Consider the following 18,306-nt stretch of genomic DNA (forward strand, 5'->3'; position numbering starts at 1 on the left):
GGCATCTACTGGTAATATGAAAAACTGGCTGGCTATTCGTATTTGCATAAACATTCAAATCCAATCTGATGATTTGCTGCTTCCTTTGGCAATTCTCCACCAATATGGCTATTGAGCAAAACGTATGTTGATAGATGCTCAGTTTGTGTTTTGGCTTTGAACCTTAGTACAACCTTGTGTTCAGAGAGCTAAACTGCAAAATGATGTGAAAAGAATTGTCCCTTTAGTATAAAATTAATCACTGTAGATTCAAGGACTGATTTGTGTTTCTCCATTAAATGTAATGAAGTTCCATTTGGAAAATGTTAGAATTGATAGTGTTAATCATGAAACAAAAATAATTCTCATTTTGTAGTATTATGAACAAGTAAAGGAACTCAGAAACTTTCGGTCTTAGTTCTATTTTAGCCAGTGGAGTATCAAGGACTTCAAGAAAACCTGAAATTATTGAAATACAAGGAGAAAACATTTGCTGGAATCATATCCCCCAAAATGAAAGATAGTCGAGTTGTTGAAAGTAGTTCATTTTAACCATCACTGCAGGTCTTCAGGGCTGTGTCCTAGACATGTCTTCATTTGTTTGTTCAAGAATTCTTCCATTATAAGTTCAAAAGTAGAGATGATGACTGAGGGCACAATATTTAGTTTGCAATTCTTCAGGAAATTAAACAATACAACCTAGACCACATATAGTCATGGGCTAATAATGTGGTGTGAATGTTTTTTACCACTTAAGTGACATCCCTGTGAAACACTACCAGTTTCAATTTTCTAATTGCAAAAACAACCATCACCCTCCATTTCCTATCACCAAGCTAATTTTGATCCAATTTTGCCCAGATGTCCATGTTTTCTTACTTTTTGGACCACTCTTCCATGTGGGACTTTGGCAAAGGCCTTACTGAAGTCCAGAACGACTATCCTCATCAACACACTTAATTACCTCTGAAATATTTCATTTGTGTGCATGTGCATTAGTACAATCACAATATAAATAGACTGAATGCTTTCTTGGGAACCTGGATAGTTTGGCTATTTACATAACTGCATAAAATGAGTAATAAGTTGGCCTGTTTAAAGAGCAAGAAAAAAAGTGTGCACTCCTCCTTTTGGAAGGGCATGTCGGGACAGGAATACACCTCATGGTTCTTTGGCTCACTCTAGCACAAAACCAATTTGTTCCTGAAATGATGCATATGTCCCAATTCTGAAAGCTGCAGATGATGCCGAAGAGGACTCTACTCTGACCTTGCATAACCTTAGTCTATATCCCCAATAGAGAGAACAGCTCTCTGGCAAACTATGACTGGCAAAGGAGTAGGGATGGCAAACTCAAATGGTGTCCTTCTCCTTAAAATATGCTTGGAGTTTGGCTTTATCCTAAAGAACACATTGTTTCATCAGAAACCAAAAACATAATGTAGAAAAACATCGTCAGACCAAGCACTAGCACCTGCTGGATTATCATATCATATCATATCATATATATACAGCCGGAAACAGGCCTTTTCGGCCCTCCAAGTCCGTGCCGCCCAGCGATCCCCGTACATTAACACTATCCTACACCCACTAGGGACAATTTTTACATTTACCCAGCCAATTAACCTACATACCTGTACGTCTTTGGAGACGTTATGTTATGAGATGAGCAAAGGATTGTAAAGATGGTCACATTACCTATGCCAAAGGCAGCCAACTGATCAAAGCTGGACTGGCTTAATCCATCAACCTGACCTAAAAACATTGGTATCATCTGAAAAGCAATGTTGCAAGACAATCAATGTTGAAGCTGTCAAGGCAGCTCAAACAATATTTCATAGACAACCTATAGGTAGGGAGTTAAAAACTATCCACATATTATGGGTTGCCTGAAGGTCTACAATAATTGGCACCTGGAAGACACTCTAACCTACCAAGAACTAGGACTGGTTTCATGAAATTACCCAGGAGATCAAGAAACGGTGGCGCTGCGGCACGCTGGCAGAGTTGCAGCCTTACAGCGAATGCAGCGTCGGAGACTCAGGTTCGATCCTGACTACGGGCACCGTCTGTACGGAGTTTGTGCGTTCTCCCCGTGACCTGCGTTGGTTTGCGCCGGGATCTTCGGTTTCCTCCCACACTCCAAAGACGTACAGGTATGTAGGTTAATTGGCTGGGCAAATGTAAATATTCTCCCTAGGGTGTGTAGGATAATGTTAATGTGCGGGGATCGCTGGGCGGCGCGGACCCGGTGGGCCGAAGGGCCTGTTTCCGCGCTGTATCTCTAAATCTAAATCTAAATCTAAACTAAAACTACAAATATAAGGAATTCCTGAATTAGAAGATCCATCATTCCTCAAAGGCACATGGACCAGCAGAAAAATGGTCTCCTGCTACCTGAAGCAAGGCAGCTACAAGGAGGCAGATATTCTGTACAAGGACACTGTGACCTGGGCCCACGGGAAGGAGTTTGGATCAGTCAATGGTGAGAATAAACCCAGGGCACAGTATATTCAGCAACTCACGGCCAGCCATGAAATATGTCAGGAACACCGGACAGTAGATGAAGTTAGAGGAGATGCACGCAAACTACTCTGGAAGGTCTAGTGGAGTCCCAGGATGGAGGTGATAGAGGGTGTAAAGGGACAGGCGTAGCTGGGGTCCATTCAATTGGCTATACCTTTAAATTGAAGGAAGTAAGGCTGATCCTTCTGTCCTGCACCTCCTCCAGAGTGAGACCAAACGCAAACTGGAGGAATGGCACCTAATTTTCCACTTGGGTAGCCCACAACACAATGGTATGAACATGGAATTCTCCTATTTTAGGTAACTACCAAACCACCCACTCTCCCTTTCTTCTCCATCCACCACTTTCTTCCCCCCCCCCCCCCCCCACCACATCTCTCCCCTGTGCTCTACCTGGCCTCGCACCCATTTTCCCCCTCTCCCTCCCCTTCCACCTACAATCCCTATTTCTTAGCTTCACAATTCACAACTCTTCAATCCTTTTGCCTCACACCTTCTGTCTTTTCGTCTCTGACCGTTTTCCAAACTTCTACCTATTACCCCCCCCCGTCCTGGCCTCCCCCTCCACCAGTATCCACCTATTACTTGCCAAGTTTTGCACTGCCCCTCCTCTCTTCCAGCTTTCTCCCTCCACCCCCCCTCCACCATAAGCAGTCTGAAGAAGGTTCCCGACCTGAAAAGTCATCCATGTTCTCCAGAGATGCTACCTGAAATACTTTGTCTTTTTTTTGTAAACCAGCATCTGCAGTTACTTGTTTCTACACATTTCCAAGAAATGTGTATGCAGTACGTGTGCATACGTATAACTTTTTCTATTGGTATTAATGTGTACTTTTTATCTCTTCTGGTAATAATAAAGTTTCAACTGAAATTTCACCTTTGTGTCCATAAATATTGATTGAATCAATCTTGCCAGCATTTAGCTTTGTTTCAAATTTCCAACATGCAGTATTTTTCTATTGCAAGTGTATGTGATAATAGCATCAAGCATTTGTATTCTCCAATATTAGATAACTACCTTCCCCCCGACCCGTTCCCCAGTACAGGGAGTATCCAATTTTACAGTCTCCTTAGTTTTTATTGGCTATAGATAGGAAAAACTGGCCTGAATTGCAATATATTTGAGTGGGAGACAGCGCACCTTAAACAGCTGCAGTTTGTTAAGTCAATGTCATGGGATAGTTTATAGTATTCAAATGGATATTTTATACTGCCTTTACCTTAGTAAAACCTCCCAAGGTGCTCATAAAAGTATGTGTCACTACTCCAAAATCATTCACAGCAAGCAAGCAAATGAATTGAGATGCAAGGCAGACATAGGATTATCTCAGCACCTTTATTCCAGTATACAGGAGACTGAAATTGTTTAAGGCATCAATTCAGGAGATACCGGGAAAAGATCAACGAGCATATCAATGTCAGGACTTTAAAACCTAAGGCCATGGCACATTCCTGAAAAGATACAATGATCTCACTAAAGTGGTCAGAATAATATTGATATGGTTTTACTCTATGCTCACAATTTAACCACTTCCAGCTTCAATTTTGTCACCTCTTATCGTGCTACCTGTTATGTGCAATTTTTTTTTAAAAGACAGCACTTTAGCTAACATTTTTAGAGAAACAAAGCTAATTATTTGGATTGATGATCAATTATGGGAGCTGAGAAAGGTTGAGAAAACATGAAGCAGCTAGAGACAAGGAAATTGGGGAACATGAAAGTGGAAGTGAAAGTGCGTGATTACATGGAAGTCATGAGAGACAAACAGATGAAAGCAAGGTTGGTATAGCATAAATGGAGGTGATAATGAGATGAATAATGAAACAAAGAATAGGTCTTTTTTAAATTGATGAACTGAATGTTGACCCCAGAAGGTTGATGAGGTGCTGCTTCTTGAACTTCCATGAAATATTATTCAAGACAGAGATCAGATTGACAAATTGGAAAATTAAAACTGAGGCAATTGCAAGCTTGTGGACTGAACAAAGGTGTTTGCTTACCCCTTTTCATCATTATAGAGACCACATTGTAAGCAGTGATTATAGAATACAAAAGAGAAAGAAATATATGTAAACCATTCCCTCGTGTGGAAGGACTATTAAGATCATTGGGCAATAGGAAGAGAAAAGGTACAAAGCAAATGTTGCATGTCATATCTTGCACAGGAAGGCCCCAAGGGAAGGAGAGGGGTTGTTAGTAGTGTTGGTAGAATGGATGAGGAAATCGCAAAGAGCACAGATTCATTGGAACAGTGAAGAAAGAGTGCACCATATCCTGCTACTTATTTTTCTTCACGATCATTATTCCTAATTTCCATTCCTGCCTCTCCACATGCCTCAACCAATACCAGCAGCATTGCCACCACCATGTTCACTATATGCCATATTGTCTACCAACTGTTCCATCTGTTTATGCATATTTTTAATCCAGTTCTATTCAATCCATGCATCATAAGCCAGATGTGGATCAGTAACAAAATATAAATAGGTCTCAATAATACTATGAAAACCAGTGGCTCCCCTTTAAGTGGTTTTATCAGGTGCTTGATGCTTAGAAGTACATCCTTTTATACATTATGTTGTGGATGGGGAACAGGGAGGTTCAGCCGAGATTCCAGGGAAGATTCCAGTCAGGCAATCACTTCTCTCTGAGGTAAGCTTCAAAGAAGCTCGATAAACTCTGATTAAAGCAATCCTCAAACTACATCTCTTGCAATCTAATTGGAGCCTGGTCCAAGAATGGACCAGAGGTGAATTCCAGAGGCGAGGAGAGGATACGTGCCCTTGACATCAAGACAGCAACTGACCAACCATGGCATTAATGAGGCCAGAAACAGAAATCAGTGGACAACAGGTGGAAAACCCTTCAATGGTTGGAATCATACCTCACACAAAGGAACAAAATGTGTAAGAAAGAACTGCAGATGCTGGTTTAAATCGAAGGTAGACACAAAATGCTGGAGTAACTCAGCGGGACAGGCAGCATCTCCGGAGGGTCTGAAGAAGGGACTCCAGAGATGCTGCCTGTCCCGCTGATTTACTCCAGCATTTTGTGTCTACTTCACACAAAGGAAGATGTTTGTGGTTGTGTTATCATCATTCCAACCTTGGATCGTAGCTGTACAGGTTCTTCAGAGCAGTGTCCTGTGCCAATCATATTCCGCTACTTCAACAATATCCTTTCATCGCAAGGCCAAAATTTGAGATGTCTATACGATGTTCAGTTCCATTCATAACTCCACACCAGAGTACAAGACCTAAACAACATTCAGGCAAGACTTAATAAGTGGCAAATAATTTTTATACTGCAAAAGTCACAGACTATGATCATCTCCAAGAATAAAAGTCTAAACACCTGCCTTTGATATTCAAAAACATTATCATTGTTGTGAACCATCAACAACCTGTGGTCATCTCATTGGTATTCCATCCACTACCACCAGCCCACCTGATTGGTACCCTATCCATGATCCTAAACATTCATTTCCTTCACCACTGATGCTCAGTGGTTGTGGCATGTAGCTCCTATAAAATGTGTTGCAGACGAACCACAACCACATGTAATAGAAAGCTCAGAATGGAGTTCTAGGTCATTCTCAGCCCATAAGTCGTTCCTGCCCTTCCATCAGGATAGCACCATTTTTTGCTTGTCACCTGGGTATTGCAAAACTCATTGGCAAATCCTGAGATTTGGGAAATGAGCAAAACCTTAGCCATTACCTTAACTGACTAGGAAAAGCAGTGCTGAGGGGAAGGGGAGGTATTTCTATTATATGTACTAATACATTTTCTCAAAATCTCAATGGATAAGAAAATGCATCTGCAGGTTAAAGCAGTAATGGAGAAAAGCAAGATATTCAGGGAAGTGATAGTTAAAATGATAAAATGAACATATTCCTTTGAAAGAAATTGTAAATTTCCCCGGTGTGGGACGAATAAAGGAATATATTATTAACAGGTCATTTTTGGGGTGCGGGGGACTGTGAATGCTCAGTAAATAAGTATTCCAGGTGTAAACAACAGATTTTTTTAGTCTTAAGGGGAAGACACTAAGGTAAAAGTGTTGAGTTCATGTAAAATTTTAGCATTTTTCCTACTGACGGACAAAGCAAACTCAAAGCCTACTTCTGCTCCCATTTACGAGACTACTGGAAACTGAACTTCATAATTTCTTACCAATAGCTCCTAAAGTGTTACTAATTTAGCACATATCCATTGATACACCTAGAAAAAATTTTGCATCCCATTTGCTGGCACCTATAATTTATGTTCTATCTAATAGAGTCATACAGTGTGGAAACAGGTCCCTGCCCACACTGAAAACGTTACTCGGATTTCTGTAAGTAGCTTTCCATTTTTTTTAAATTAAGCATGTACATATGATTGGAAGGTGTGGTTACTGAATTGTTCTGGCCTACATCATAATTAAGACTTCATTACAGTGTACACATTGATATACATTTATTTTTTCTGTAGGGTGCAGACAAATATATACTTTTGATCAGATGGTTGCATTTGGCAAACTTGGTTATTCCCAATGGCTAATATCAGTCCCATTTGGTTACATCTTATTCAATGTTATGTTTTAGCAATGAAAAATATGTGACTGAGACTAGGATGATCAAAATATTTTCAGCAGTCTGATCTCTTCTTCAGCTTACGAATTTTCTCGTGCCGAATAGTATCACATTCCAAACCAGCTATTTCTGTCAGTCGCTGAATGAAAGCAGCTGATGCACCATGGAGAGGGTTGTGGTAGTTCTGTACTGTATTAATAAAAAAGTAATTGAATTATAATCACAGTCAAATTCTTGAAAGGCTCTACATTCATCTATCTTTGCAGCATTAATGGATGTTTCCAGATACTGTAAAGGTAAATTTAAATGCAGTCTAATCAACGAAACATGAGAATCCTCTAATAAAATAGCAGGATTAGAGTTTTAAATATTTAAATTACATAATGGTAAAATAAATCCATTGTCATGTTATTGGATTCATCTGTATATTCCTTTCGTACATTTCTAATTGTAAAGTAAAGTTAACATGTTTATACTTTGAATCTTCCAAAAGTATTTGACCAATTCTTAACTGGGAATATAAAGCTTTCGATAGGCTGTCTGACAATTTAAATAAGACTTTAATTGCAACCAGGCTCAACTAATATTAACTAAATACCTTCAATAAGTACATTTTCCATGCACAATAAAAACTGATATAATTCTCATTTTTAGATAGAGGATTCCACTTTTAATGATCACTGCTTCTACTCAGCAGTTTTAGAGAACAATATTTGTGACAGGGATGGCTGTCAGCCAAGTTGGGCCTCAGGACATTGTGATCTCAATTTGTTACGGTCTCCTCACTTGAATAATTAGCTTTAGCTTCCAAAAAAGTCTTAGCTTTGCATTGGCAGTGGAGCTAATGGAAGTGCACAAAATTTGGCAGTAGTTTAAAGGAATGTTGCGCTTAAAGATAACAGACAGCAACTGTGGCCAAATATTTTTTCAGTCCTTTTAAAGCTTAAAATTAAATTTTGCTTATTTGAAAGGAGACATACTCAGGGTATGTGGAAAGACCAAGTTAGAGGAATTGATTACGTAGTTACTTTTCTTTGCCATGTGCCATTTTACTACAAAAGATTATTTTTCAAATATTTATACACTTCCTTTTAAAACTTATGGTTTCTGTTTTCAAATCACTTTACTATATAGTGGACATTTCTGGATAATTTAGGTCAAATCCTACCATTGAAAGTCATAAACTCCAGTCATGTGATGCATGAAACTGTTACCATGTAAACATATCTCAAGTTCAGGAATGGCTTTCAGAGAAATAAAATTGCTTTCATACTCAAACAACCCTTGCAGAATGCTGCAAATAATTTGTAAAGTTAGGCACAACAACAGTCGTACACAAATTTTGCGTTTGGAATAACATAAAAACTACCGGCAGCTAGTAGTGGGTTTTCAAAATGACATGCAAGTTACAGACATGTAACGCATTTATTGCAACAGTTGATACTCAAATGAATCCAGAGCATGCTACATAAATAATTGCAACAGCTGACCATTTACCTTCTTAAGGTAATAGGCACCCTATCAATTTTAAAGCAAAACTTTCACTAATACACATATACCATACCTGATTCTCTTCTAAAATATATTCAATACTGCGCAAATAGGCAAATATATTTACATTCAAAAAAATATATAATAGGTTAATTGGCTTCTGTAAATTGTCCCTAGTATGTTGTATAGAACTTGTGTCCAGGTGAGTGATCGTTGGTCAGCACAGTCTCAGCGGTATCTCCAAGCTAAACGATACACACACTACTAAGTTTTCCAATTTGTCTGATAACAAAATCGCAGATACCTTTGCTACTTGCCATACAACAGTTCAAGGCACAGCTAATGCTGAGTGGTTATCTCTCCTGGAATTTCCCACAGTATCTTAAGATTCTGACTCTCAATCTTATTTGGACTACCACCTGCTCTTCCATGGCTACATCCACAGGATTGTCCGCTAAAACGTGTCTCTGACCATCCTCAGTAACAACATGGTAACAAGTGGTCCACATAAACCTTTCTACATTGGTCACTGATCCTTCCTACTTAATTCTTCAGGCTGCAAGCACATCCAGAACAATTCCAGAGCTCTTCTTCGACAACTGAACTTTCCCTGGAAGTCTGGGCATTCATCTGGTCTCTTGCCTCGAATTGTTTTCTTGGTGCCTGAGCCAGGAATCATCTATTTTTGTGATATTTGGACTGAATTGTGATGCAAGCAGTAAATTTTGTGCTACCATAGAATTTAGAGTATTAGGCATTGTGAGAATCATTTTGCACTGCAGTGCAAGGAAAATTTTCCAAAAACAACACAAATATTGCGTTCGGAACAACATAAAAACTACCGGCAAAAATCAACAATTAGACAGTAGAAAATTCAGCAAAACTCAACTCCAAAGAAGCGTAAGTGGTTTTGACTACAGGTTATGCATTAAGAAAACATCTGCAAACAAAGAAACACTAGTTGAAAGCCAGTCATAAAAATCACTACATGCCCTTCTTTGAATTGAGGAAAGCAATTTAATTATTTTAAATCTATTCGGAAGAGGTTGATGGAAGCTCAGCGCAATGCATCCTTAAAAGATGCAAGCAATTTCTCTCAGCATGCCTGTCGTAGTATAACTGTTGCATAGATATTTGATACATTGTCATAAGATCTTTATTGCCCTCACTACTTCCTGCCACAGCTGTAATACTCCCCTTCCTTGGGGCATGCATCACTCATGTTGAAATGCTGTCTTCCTCTTCTCCTTAAGTTGTCTTTATATTGTCACAGTCTATGATTTATTATTGAATTGTGGATTTCCAGGTCAACCTGCAGAACTTAGAGTTCATGAATATTAGTACACTTGCATTTTAACTATTTTCTGGACAATTATGGGTTTTGTGTCTCCTTCGGCTTCTTCAGTAGCATGCTGGTTTCTAGGTACCTAAAAGTGAGCTCTCCATCAGGACTCTAAGAAAATGAAAGTGGAGTCAATCCATTTGCTAAAAAAATGGTTATAGATTTGCCTTTAACAAAAAAATACAGATAACTGGACAATGTAGCAAGAGCAAGTGATCTCAAATGATTTGTGATCCCAAATGATTCCATTATTCTGTTCCAATCTGTTCTCTCAAAAATCTAGTTATTGAAATACATATTTGAACTGGAAATGGAGAAGAAATGCTAGTAGGCTTACAAAATGTTCTACATTAGGTAAGGTTGCAAAGCACATAAAAGAAAGGTCTGACATAATAAAAAATATTTTTCTGACACAATTTGGAATGTCAATGCATTTTGCACTCAATAAATATCTCAAATTTGTATGTGGTAGGTTAAAGAACAAAAAAGTATTGAAAAATACACATTGAATGACCAAATTTATGGATTTGGTAAATCTTTCTAAATTACAGAGTGTTGACCGGCATAAGATTTTGGTGTAATGCTTAGACTAATTTCTTACACAGTAACATAAAAATAGAAATAACCTACTTACACTTCTCATCGCATGGAAATGATATTGGACAACATAGTCCATTATGTGTCTTTGGGCTAAGTGAAATAAAAGATAAATAATTTAGAACAATTATTGAGCAACAGGAAAATTATTGGGAATCAAGTTTAATCAATATTTTTTGATGAATCTTTCAAATGTCAGCAATGTTTAGAAAGTTTTATAATTGTCTGCTTAAAAATAGCTGAAGAATTGCCAGATCACGCTTACAATTTAATAATATCATGCTTGGAGCTGATGAAAATTAGAAACGGATGTTTCATCAAAAATATTAATATATTTATACCAATATATTAAAAATGTATCATTTTTTGTAAATGACTTTGGACTTACCCGTTTGTAAATCCATCTACGCAATATCAAATGTATTTGCTTCATGCGTAAGAAGTCTTTCAAAAACTTGTTGCATCATTTATTGGCTTGTGCTTTTTCCAAATGCCTGTTCAACAAGTCCCAGATAATCAGCTCCCAAATTTTTTCCACTATCAATATCATGGTATGGCAGAATAGCTAACCAGAGGCAGCAGCTCCATAAATATTTTCATTGACCAACAACAGTAGAGTAGAGCACGCAGATACAATAGTCAAGGCTGAATATTTAGAATGATCTTAAATCAGAACAGCCAAGCTTATCATCTGTCAGTTTTCTTCCAACCTTCCCAGACACCACGTTCCGGACAATTTGTTTCACTCCAGTGATAAAAAAATTCCTGAACACCCAGGTTGGAAAATAAGGTACAATCGTAACAGTGGTTATAATGAAGTGCTAGCAGCTAGAATACTGCATTGTTGGTCCAGTAGCCTTGATTTGATTTTTCACTCTGACAGTTGGAGAATTCAAATTCAATTAGTTGTATAAAAAGGAGGAAAAATAAAAACTAGTAACAATGTATATGATATGCATAACTAAAAATCTACATGAGTCATAATTGTTCCTTAAGGTAGAAAATCTGTTCTTTACCCCATTTTGGCCTAAATCTGACTTCAAGTTCTGCCTCCTCATTTCAGAGGTAAATGAGGAGGTGGCATCCACGATTAAGGTCCTGTAGTTCAGAAGACTAGCACTCCAGAAAATCCAAACTCCAGCAAAGTACTCTGTGGCAAAACAAGGCTCAGCTACAACAGTGACATCTAGCTGCTAAAGTTAAAACTGGCTCAAGAATGTCTGAACCACAATTTATTTCTTATTTTTACCCTTCCAACTCACCAGTGGAAAAAATACTCAACCTTTCATCATAACTCAAACCTTCCAGATCTGGTAACATCCTCATGAACCTATTTTGTATCCCTCCAGTTTAATGATATCCTTCCTAGAGCAGGGTGACCACAACTGTATTTAGAACTAGAAATGTGGCCTTATCGACATTTTGCACAGTTGTAACATGATGTCCCAACTAGTATAGTCAACACCCTGACTGATGAGACAAGTTTGCTAATCACCTTCTTAATCACCCTACCTGCCTGTGTCACCACCTTTATGGAACTATATACCTTCACCTCTTGATCTCTCTAAACCACAAATTCCACGAGTACTCTGTCATTACTGTGTAAATCTTGCCCAGGTTGTGTCCTAACAAAATGCAACACCTCACATTTTATCTGAATTAAACGATATCTGCCATTCCTTAGCACATTGATCAAGTTGGTTATAGAGTTTTAGAGGCATACAGTGTGGAAACAGGTCCATCGGCCCAACTTGCCCACACCGGCCAACATGCCCCCGCTATACTCGTTCCACCTGCCTGATTGCCCCGTTTCACTCCAAACCTGTCTTATCCATATGCCGGTCTAACTGTTTCTTAAATGTTGCGATAGTCCTGCCTCAACTACCTCTTCTGGCAGCTCGTTCCATACACCCACCACCATTTGTGTGAAAAGGTTACCCCTCAGATTCATATTAATTTTTTTCCCTTTCACCTTAAACCTATGGCTTCTGGTCGTTGATCCCCCTACTCTGGGCAAGGGACTCTGTGCATCTACCCGATCTATTCCTCTCATGATTTTATACAGCTCTATGAGATCACCCCTCATCCTCCTGTGCTCCAAGGAATAGAGTCCCAGCCTACTCAACCTCTCACTATAGCTCAGACCCTCGAGTCCTGGCAACATCCCCATAAATCTACTCTGCACCCTTTCCAGCTTGACAACATCTTTCTTATAAAATGGTGCCCTGAACTGAACACAATACACTAAATGCGGCCTCACCAATGTCTTATATAACTGCAACATGACATCCCAATTTCTATACTCAATACTCTGACTGGCCAATAATGTGCCAAAAGCCTTTTTGACCACACTATCTATCTGAGACTCCATCTTCAAGGAACTATGTACCTGCACTACTAGGTTCCTCTGGTTTATAACACTCCCCTGAGCAATACCATTCAGTGTGTAGGTCCTGCCCATGTTAGATTTCACATTTCTCTATATTAAATTCCATCAACCATTCCTCAGCCCACCTGGCCAACTGAACAAGATATCTTGCTGCAATTGTTCATAACCATCTTCAATATCTGCAACTTTTGTAACATCTGCAAACTTGCTAACCTTGCCATGTACTTTCTCATCAAAATCATTGATGACAAACAGTAACAGGCCCTGCACCAAACTCTGAGGTGCACCATTAGTTACAGTCCTCCAGTCCGAGAAGCAACCTTCCACCATCACTCTCTGCTTCCTTCCATGAAGCCCATTTTTTATCCATTCAGCTATATCTCCTTGGATCCCATGCGATTTAACCTTCTAGAGCAGCCCACCATGTGGAACTTTGTCAATTGCTTTGCTGAAGTCCATATATACAAGAACCCATTGTAATCATAGATTTTCTTCCTGTCTACTTTAATTTTGTCATCCACAAACTTACCACCACCTGCATTCACATCCAAACAATTAATATAAATAATGAACAACAGTGGATCCATTATCGATCATTGTGGAACATCATTAATTACAGGGCCTCAAGTCTGAAAACCAACCCTCTACCAGCACCATTTATTCGGCACCTTCATGAAAATTCTGAATGCAATTGGCTAGCTCATCCTGGATCCCATTTGATCTCACATTCCTGACCAGCATACCATGCAGTACCTTGTCAAAGTCCATGTAAACAACATCCATTGCACTGCCGTCATCAATCTTTGTGGGCACCTCTTCAAAAATATCAAATTGGAGACACAAGATTTCCCATACATAAAGTTTAATCATTCTTAATCAACCCATGCCTTTCCAAATGCACATAGATCCCGTCTCTCAGAATCCCTTCTAATAGCTTACCCACCACTGGTGCAAGGCTCACTGGTCTGTAGTTCTCCAGCTTTTGCTTGCATCAGTTCTTAAATAGAGGCACAATATTAACCACCTTCCAGTCTTTTGGCACCTCACCCATGACTGTTGATGGGGAAGGATGGGAGGAAGCTTAAGTGGTATAAAAATACCATCATTGGCTACTTAGGCCAAATGGTGCGCTTTGCATATTCTCTATAATAGCATATTGAATAAAAACAGGAAAATAACTTAAAATAGAGGAAAGACCAGCTGCAGAAAGTATCAAGGGGTGTGGGGAGAAAGAATATGGTATTAAATTTGAATTGCCATAATGATATTCAATGGTAGAGTAGAATCACGGGGCCAAATTACCTTTTTATTATCATAGTTTATTGTCACATGCACCGAGGTACAGTGAAAAGCTTTTGTTGTGTGCTATCCATAAAGAGACAAAACATGATTACATTCGAGCCATTTATAATGTACATGATAAGGGAATAGTGTTTAGTGCAAGGTAAAATCCGATCAAAGTCTGATTTTTTCTATGTTGCTATGTTCTTTCTTTGACAGATATGTTTAATTCATGTGTAGTTATTCTTACCTTAATGTGTGTAGCTCAGATGCAGCACATGTGGATTCCTTGAATAAATGTTGAAGACTTTTGGCCTTACACCCTTGAATTCCATTTGTTTGAGCCATTGTTGGTACTCTAACGTCTCTGTCATTTCTTTTCATATCGGAGGAAAGAACTGAAAATGAAAGGAAACGGATCTCTGTGGGTGAAAATCCAGAACACAGCATTCATAAGAGAGGAGGAATTCATGAGTTATTTTGTCATTAATTATTTTAAAAAATTAAAGTAATGAACAAATGAGAGCAATATACAATATTACTCAGGAGAAAAATCATCCACTCTAAACTTGTGTTTTGCTCAAGTTCCATCTCGCCATTGGGGCACTTACTGCATTGCATGGTCTTCTGGGTTAGCAGTGCTGCCATTGCTGGCTTGAATTTTTGTGGCGTGCAGGCTACTGAGTAAGCACTGCCGCCATTTCTGGCTTGTTTCTGATGTAAACTTGAGGGATTGTACAGTTTTACAAACTGCCTTGATTGCAGCAGTGAATTATTTACTTAGACAATAGACAATAGACAAAAAACAATAGGTGCAGGAGTAGGCCATTCGGCCCTTTGAACCAGCACTACCATTCACCGTGATCATGGCTGATCATCCACAATCAGTACATCTTTCCTGCCTTCTCCCCATATCCCTTGACTCCGCTATCATTAAGAGGTCTATCTAACAAGTTGAGTTTACATAAGTCGCCTATTGTGCAAGTTAGGGAATGTGTGTACAGGTGTAGCTATATGCCATTGCTGTTGTACTTCGTGGTCCGGTACCTGTTGTACCTTTAGTGACTCTGGAAGGACCACAAGTACACTTGTGTATAAAAGGTTACATTGCTGGAGCTCAACTCCAGGCTGTTTATTCCGTGGCCACCTGCATCCAGAGTGACCGCCTAATCACACCCATCACTTATATACACAGCCATACAAAGTAGTTCTTGGATACACAAAGTAGTCCCAGCAATATCACAACATCCCCCTTGTCTTATATATTACAACAATTGCTACCTCTTTGATCTGTAGAAAGCGGAAGGAATTGATGGAAGTTGTTGAAAGCAAGGACAGGTTTCGCCAAGCGGGTGAGAGTGTTTGTGGAGAACTGATTGGTTCTTTATTCAAGAAAGAAATGGGGGACCCCAAAGATCTCCCTGATGGGAGATGGAGAAGTATAGAGACATGTCTATACATCTGAGCTACACACATTAAGGACGTCAAAGATAAAGATGAGCCTGTGGGGACGAGCAAACTGAAAGTTATTGAAGTTATGGAGAGCACAAAAGGTGTCCCTGATGTAAGTGGAATGCATTGGACAAAGGGAAAAAGGATGGAGTCCAGAAATGAAGGAAGTCTACTATGATTTATCTGGTAGTTTATTTACTTGTTTTGAATGACGCAACTCAGCTGGTGCTGAAGCATTACCAGTGAATGGTAACATCTCCCTCCACATTGTGTCCTTCATTACATCAACTGCAGTGGATCAGGAAATTTGTGGTTCCATCAGTCTTCATCTGATTAATACAAAATAATACAGTGAGGTGGTCTTGGTGATGCATCATCATGCAACTATCATCCAGATGGCCTACAGGTCTGTTCTACACAATAAAGATGCGACATCTTATACAAAAAGATCAGCCACTTAAAAAGGGCAAAACAAACTCATGCTATGTTATGTAGGAAAGAACTGCAGATGCTGGTTCAAATCGAAGATAGACACTAAATGCTGGAGTAACTCAGCAAGACAGGCAGCTATGTTGTTCCTTCCTCTACCTTGCATCCCTGGAAAATACAGTAGGGTTAACCTTTAGCTTTAACAAATGCAAATTCTTTCTGACAAATTACCCATCAATTATTCAACAGACATCTGGCCTGTAGTTACATGTGAAATATCAATCTGAGCAACTCAGCGGTCAGACAGACAATGTTATGGGTCGGGACTCTTCATCAGCCTGAAGAAGGGTCCTAACCCAAATTATCGTCTATTTTCTTCCTCAGATGTTCCCTGACTTGCTGAATTTCTCCAGCAGATTGTTTCATTGATGCTCGATTCCAGCACGAATAAAGGAATATATTATTAGGAATATATTATTATTATTCAATTGTATGCAAAGGTTCAGTAGAATTATCTTAGAGTGGGTACACAATGAGCCAACTAGGAAAACACCCTCCTAACCTAATTTATGCAAACAAAATCCTTTACAACTCTTCTCAATAGGTTTCATATTGATTAGTTACTCCAGTTTGTCATGATCTTCCTTGACAAAATGCTCCTTGGTACCATATTCATGGCAAACACAGTATGTCTGCAGTCATTAATTCTAATGATATGTGCCAGCACATCAATAACATCTTTTTGTTCGGTAGTTATTTTACTCACGAAGAACTAGATCCTACCTTGGTAACACTGAGTCTTTGCTCAGTAATGTTGAAGGCATGAGACGGGAATTGGCTAGGATAGACCGGCAAATTATACTTAAAGTGTTGACAGTGGAGATGCAATGGTGAAGATTTAAAGACCGCATGGATAAACTCCAGAAATTGTTCATCCCTGTCTGGCGAAAAAATAAAACTGGGAAGGCGATTCAACCATGGCTTACAAGGGAAGTCAAGGATAGTGTTAAAGCCTAGTGTTAGTGAGGCATATAAATTGGCCATAAGAAGCGGCAAACCAGAGGATTGGGAGAAATTTAGAATTCAACAGAGGAGGACAAAGGGGTTAATTAAGAGGGGGGGAAGAGCATGAAAGAAAGCTTGCAGGAAATATAAAAACTGACTATAAAAGTTTATTTTAATATGCAAAAAGGAAAAGATTAGTGAAGACGAATGTAGGTCTCTTACTGTCAGAGACAGGTGAATTTATAATGGGCAAACAAGGAAATGGCAGAACAGTTAAATTAGTATTTTGGTTCTGTCTTCACTAAGGAAGACACAAACAATCTTCCGGAAATACTAGGGGACCGAGGATCTAGTGGGAGGGAGGAACTGAAGGAAATCCACATTTGTCAGGAAATGGTGTTAGGTAAACTGTTGGGATTGAAGGCACATAAATCCCCCAGGTCAGATGGTCTGCATCCCAGAGTACTCAAGGAGGTGGCCCTAGAAATCGTTGATGCATTGGTGATCATTTTCCAATGTTCTCTACTCTGGATCAGTTCCTCTGGACTGGAGGGTAGCCAATGTAACTCCACTTTTTAAGAAAGGAGGGAGAGAGAAAATGGGAAATTATATTCCAGTTAGCCTTACATCGGTAGTGGGGAAGATGCTGGAGTCGATTATTATAGATGTTATAGCAGCGCATTTGGAAAGCAGTGACGGCAACAGTCAATGGTCAAACAGGATGGATTTATGAAGGGGAAATCATGCTTGACTAATCTTTTGGAATTTTTTAAGGATGGAACAAGTAGAATGGATAAGGGAGAGCTAGTGGATGTGGTGTATCTGGATACCCCAATCTCGTTGTACCCCTGTACAATGACAATAAAGATATATTGTATTGTATTGTATTGGACTTTCAAAAAGCCTTTGACCAGGTCCCACACAAGAGATTAGTGTGCAAAATTAGAGCGCATGGTATTGGGGGTTGGGTATTGCCATGGATAGAAAACTGGTTGGCAGAGAGGAAGCAAAGAGTAGGAACTAATGGGTGAATTAATTTCAGAATGGCAGGCAGTTACTAGTGGGGTGCCGCAAGGCTCGGTGCTCGGACCCCAGTGGCTTACAATATATATTAACGATTTAACCATATAACCATATAACAATTACAGCACGGAAACAGGCCCGTTCGGCCCTACCAGTCCACGCCGACCACTTTCTCTGACCTAGTCTCATCTACCTGCTCTCAGACCATAACCCTC

General features: G+C 39.3%; 1 protein-coding gene across 2 annotated transcripts in view; it reads right to left on the reverse strand.

Annotated features, from left to right (window-relative positions):
• Positions 1-5,595: 5,595 nt before the first annotated feature.
• The window catches only part of c4h8orf89 (chromosome 4 C8orf89 homolog), a 33,033-nt gene continuing 20,322 nt past the window's right edge, over positions 5,596-18,306 (reverse strand). Inside the window, exons 3-5 of one of the 2 annotated variants that reach the window (XM_078398717.1) lie at positions 14,433-14,580; positions 10,550-10,605; positions 5,596-7,271 (exon numbers count right to left, since the gene is read on the reverse strand). In XM_078398717.1, coding sequence (XP_078254843.1) covers positions 7,138-7,271; positions 10,550-10,605; positions 14,433-14,580 — 338 coding nt within the window. In that variant the 3' untranslated portion in view covers positions 5,596-7,137. Of the gene's footprint in view, positions 7,272-10,549; positions 10,606-11,302; positions 11,389-14,432; positions 14,581-18,306 lie in introns of those variants that run through there. The other variant, XM_078398718.1, reaches the window with a different exon arrangement.

This window comes from Rhinoraja longicauda, chromosome 4 (assembly GCF_053455715.1).
Source record: "Rhinoraja longicauda isolate Sanriku21f chromosome 4, sRhiLon1.1, whole genome shotgun sequence".
NCBI lineage: Eukaryota > Metazoa > Chordata > Chondrichthyes > Rajiformes > Arhynchobatidae > Rhinoraja > Rhinoraja longicauda.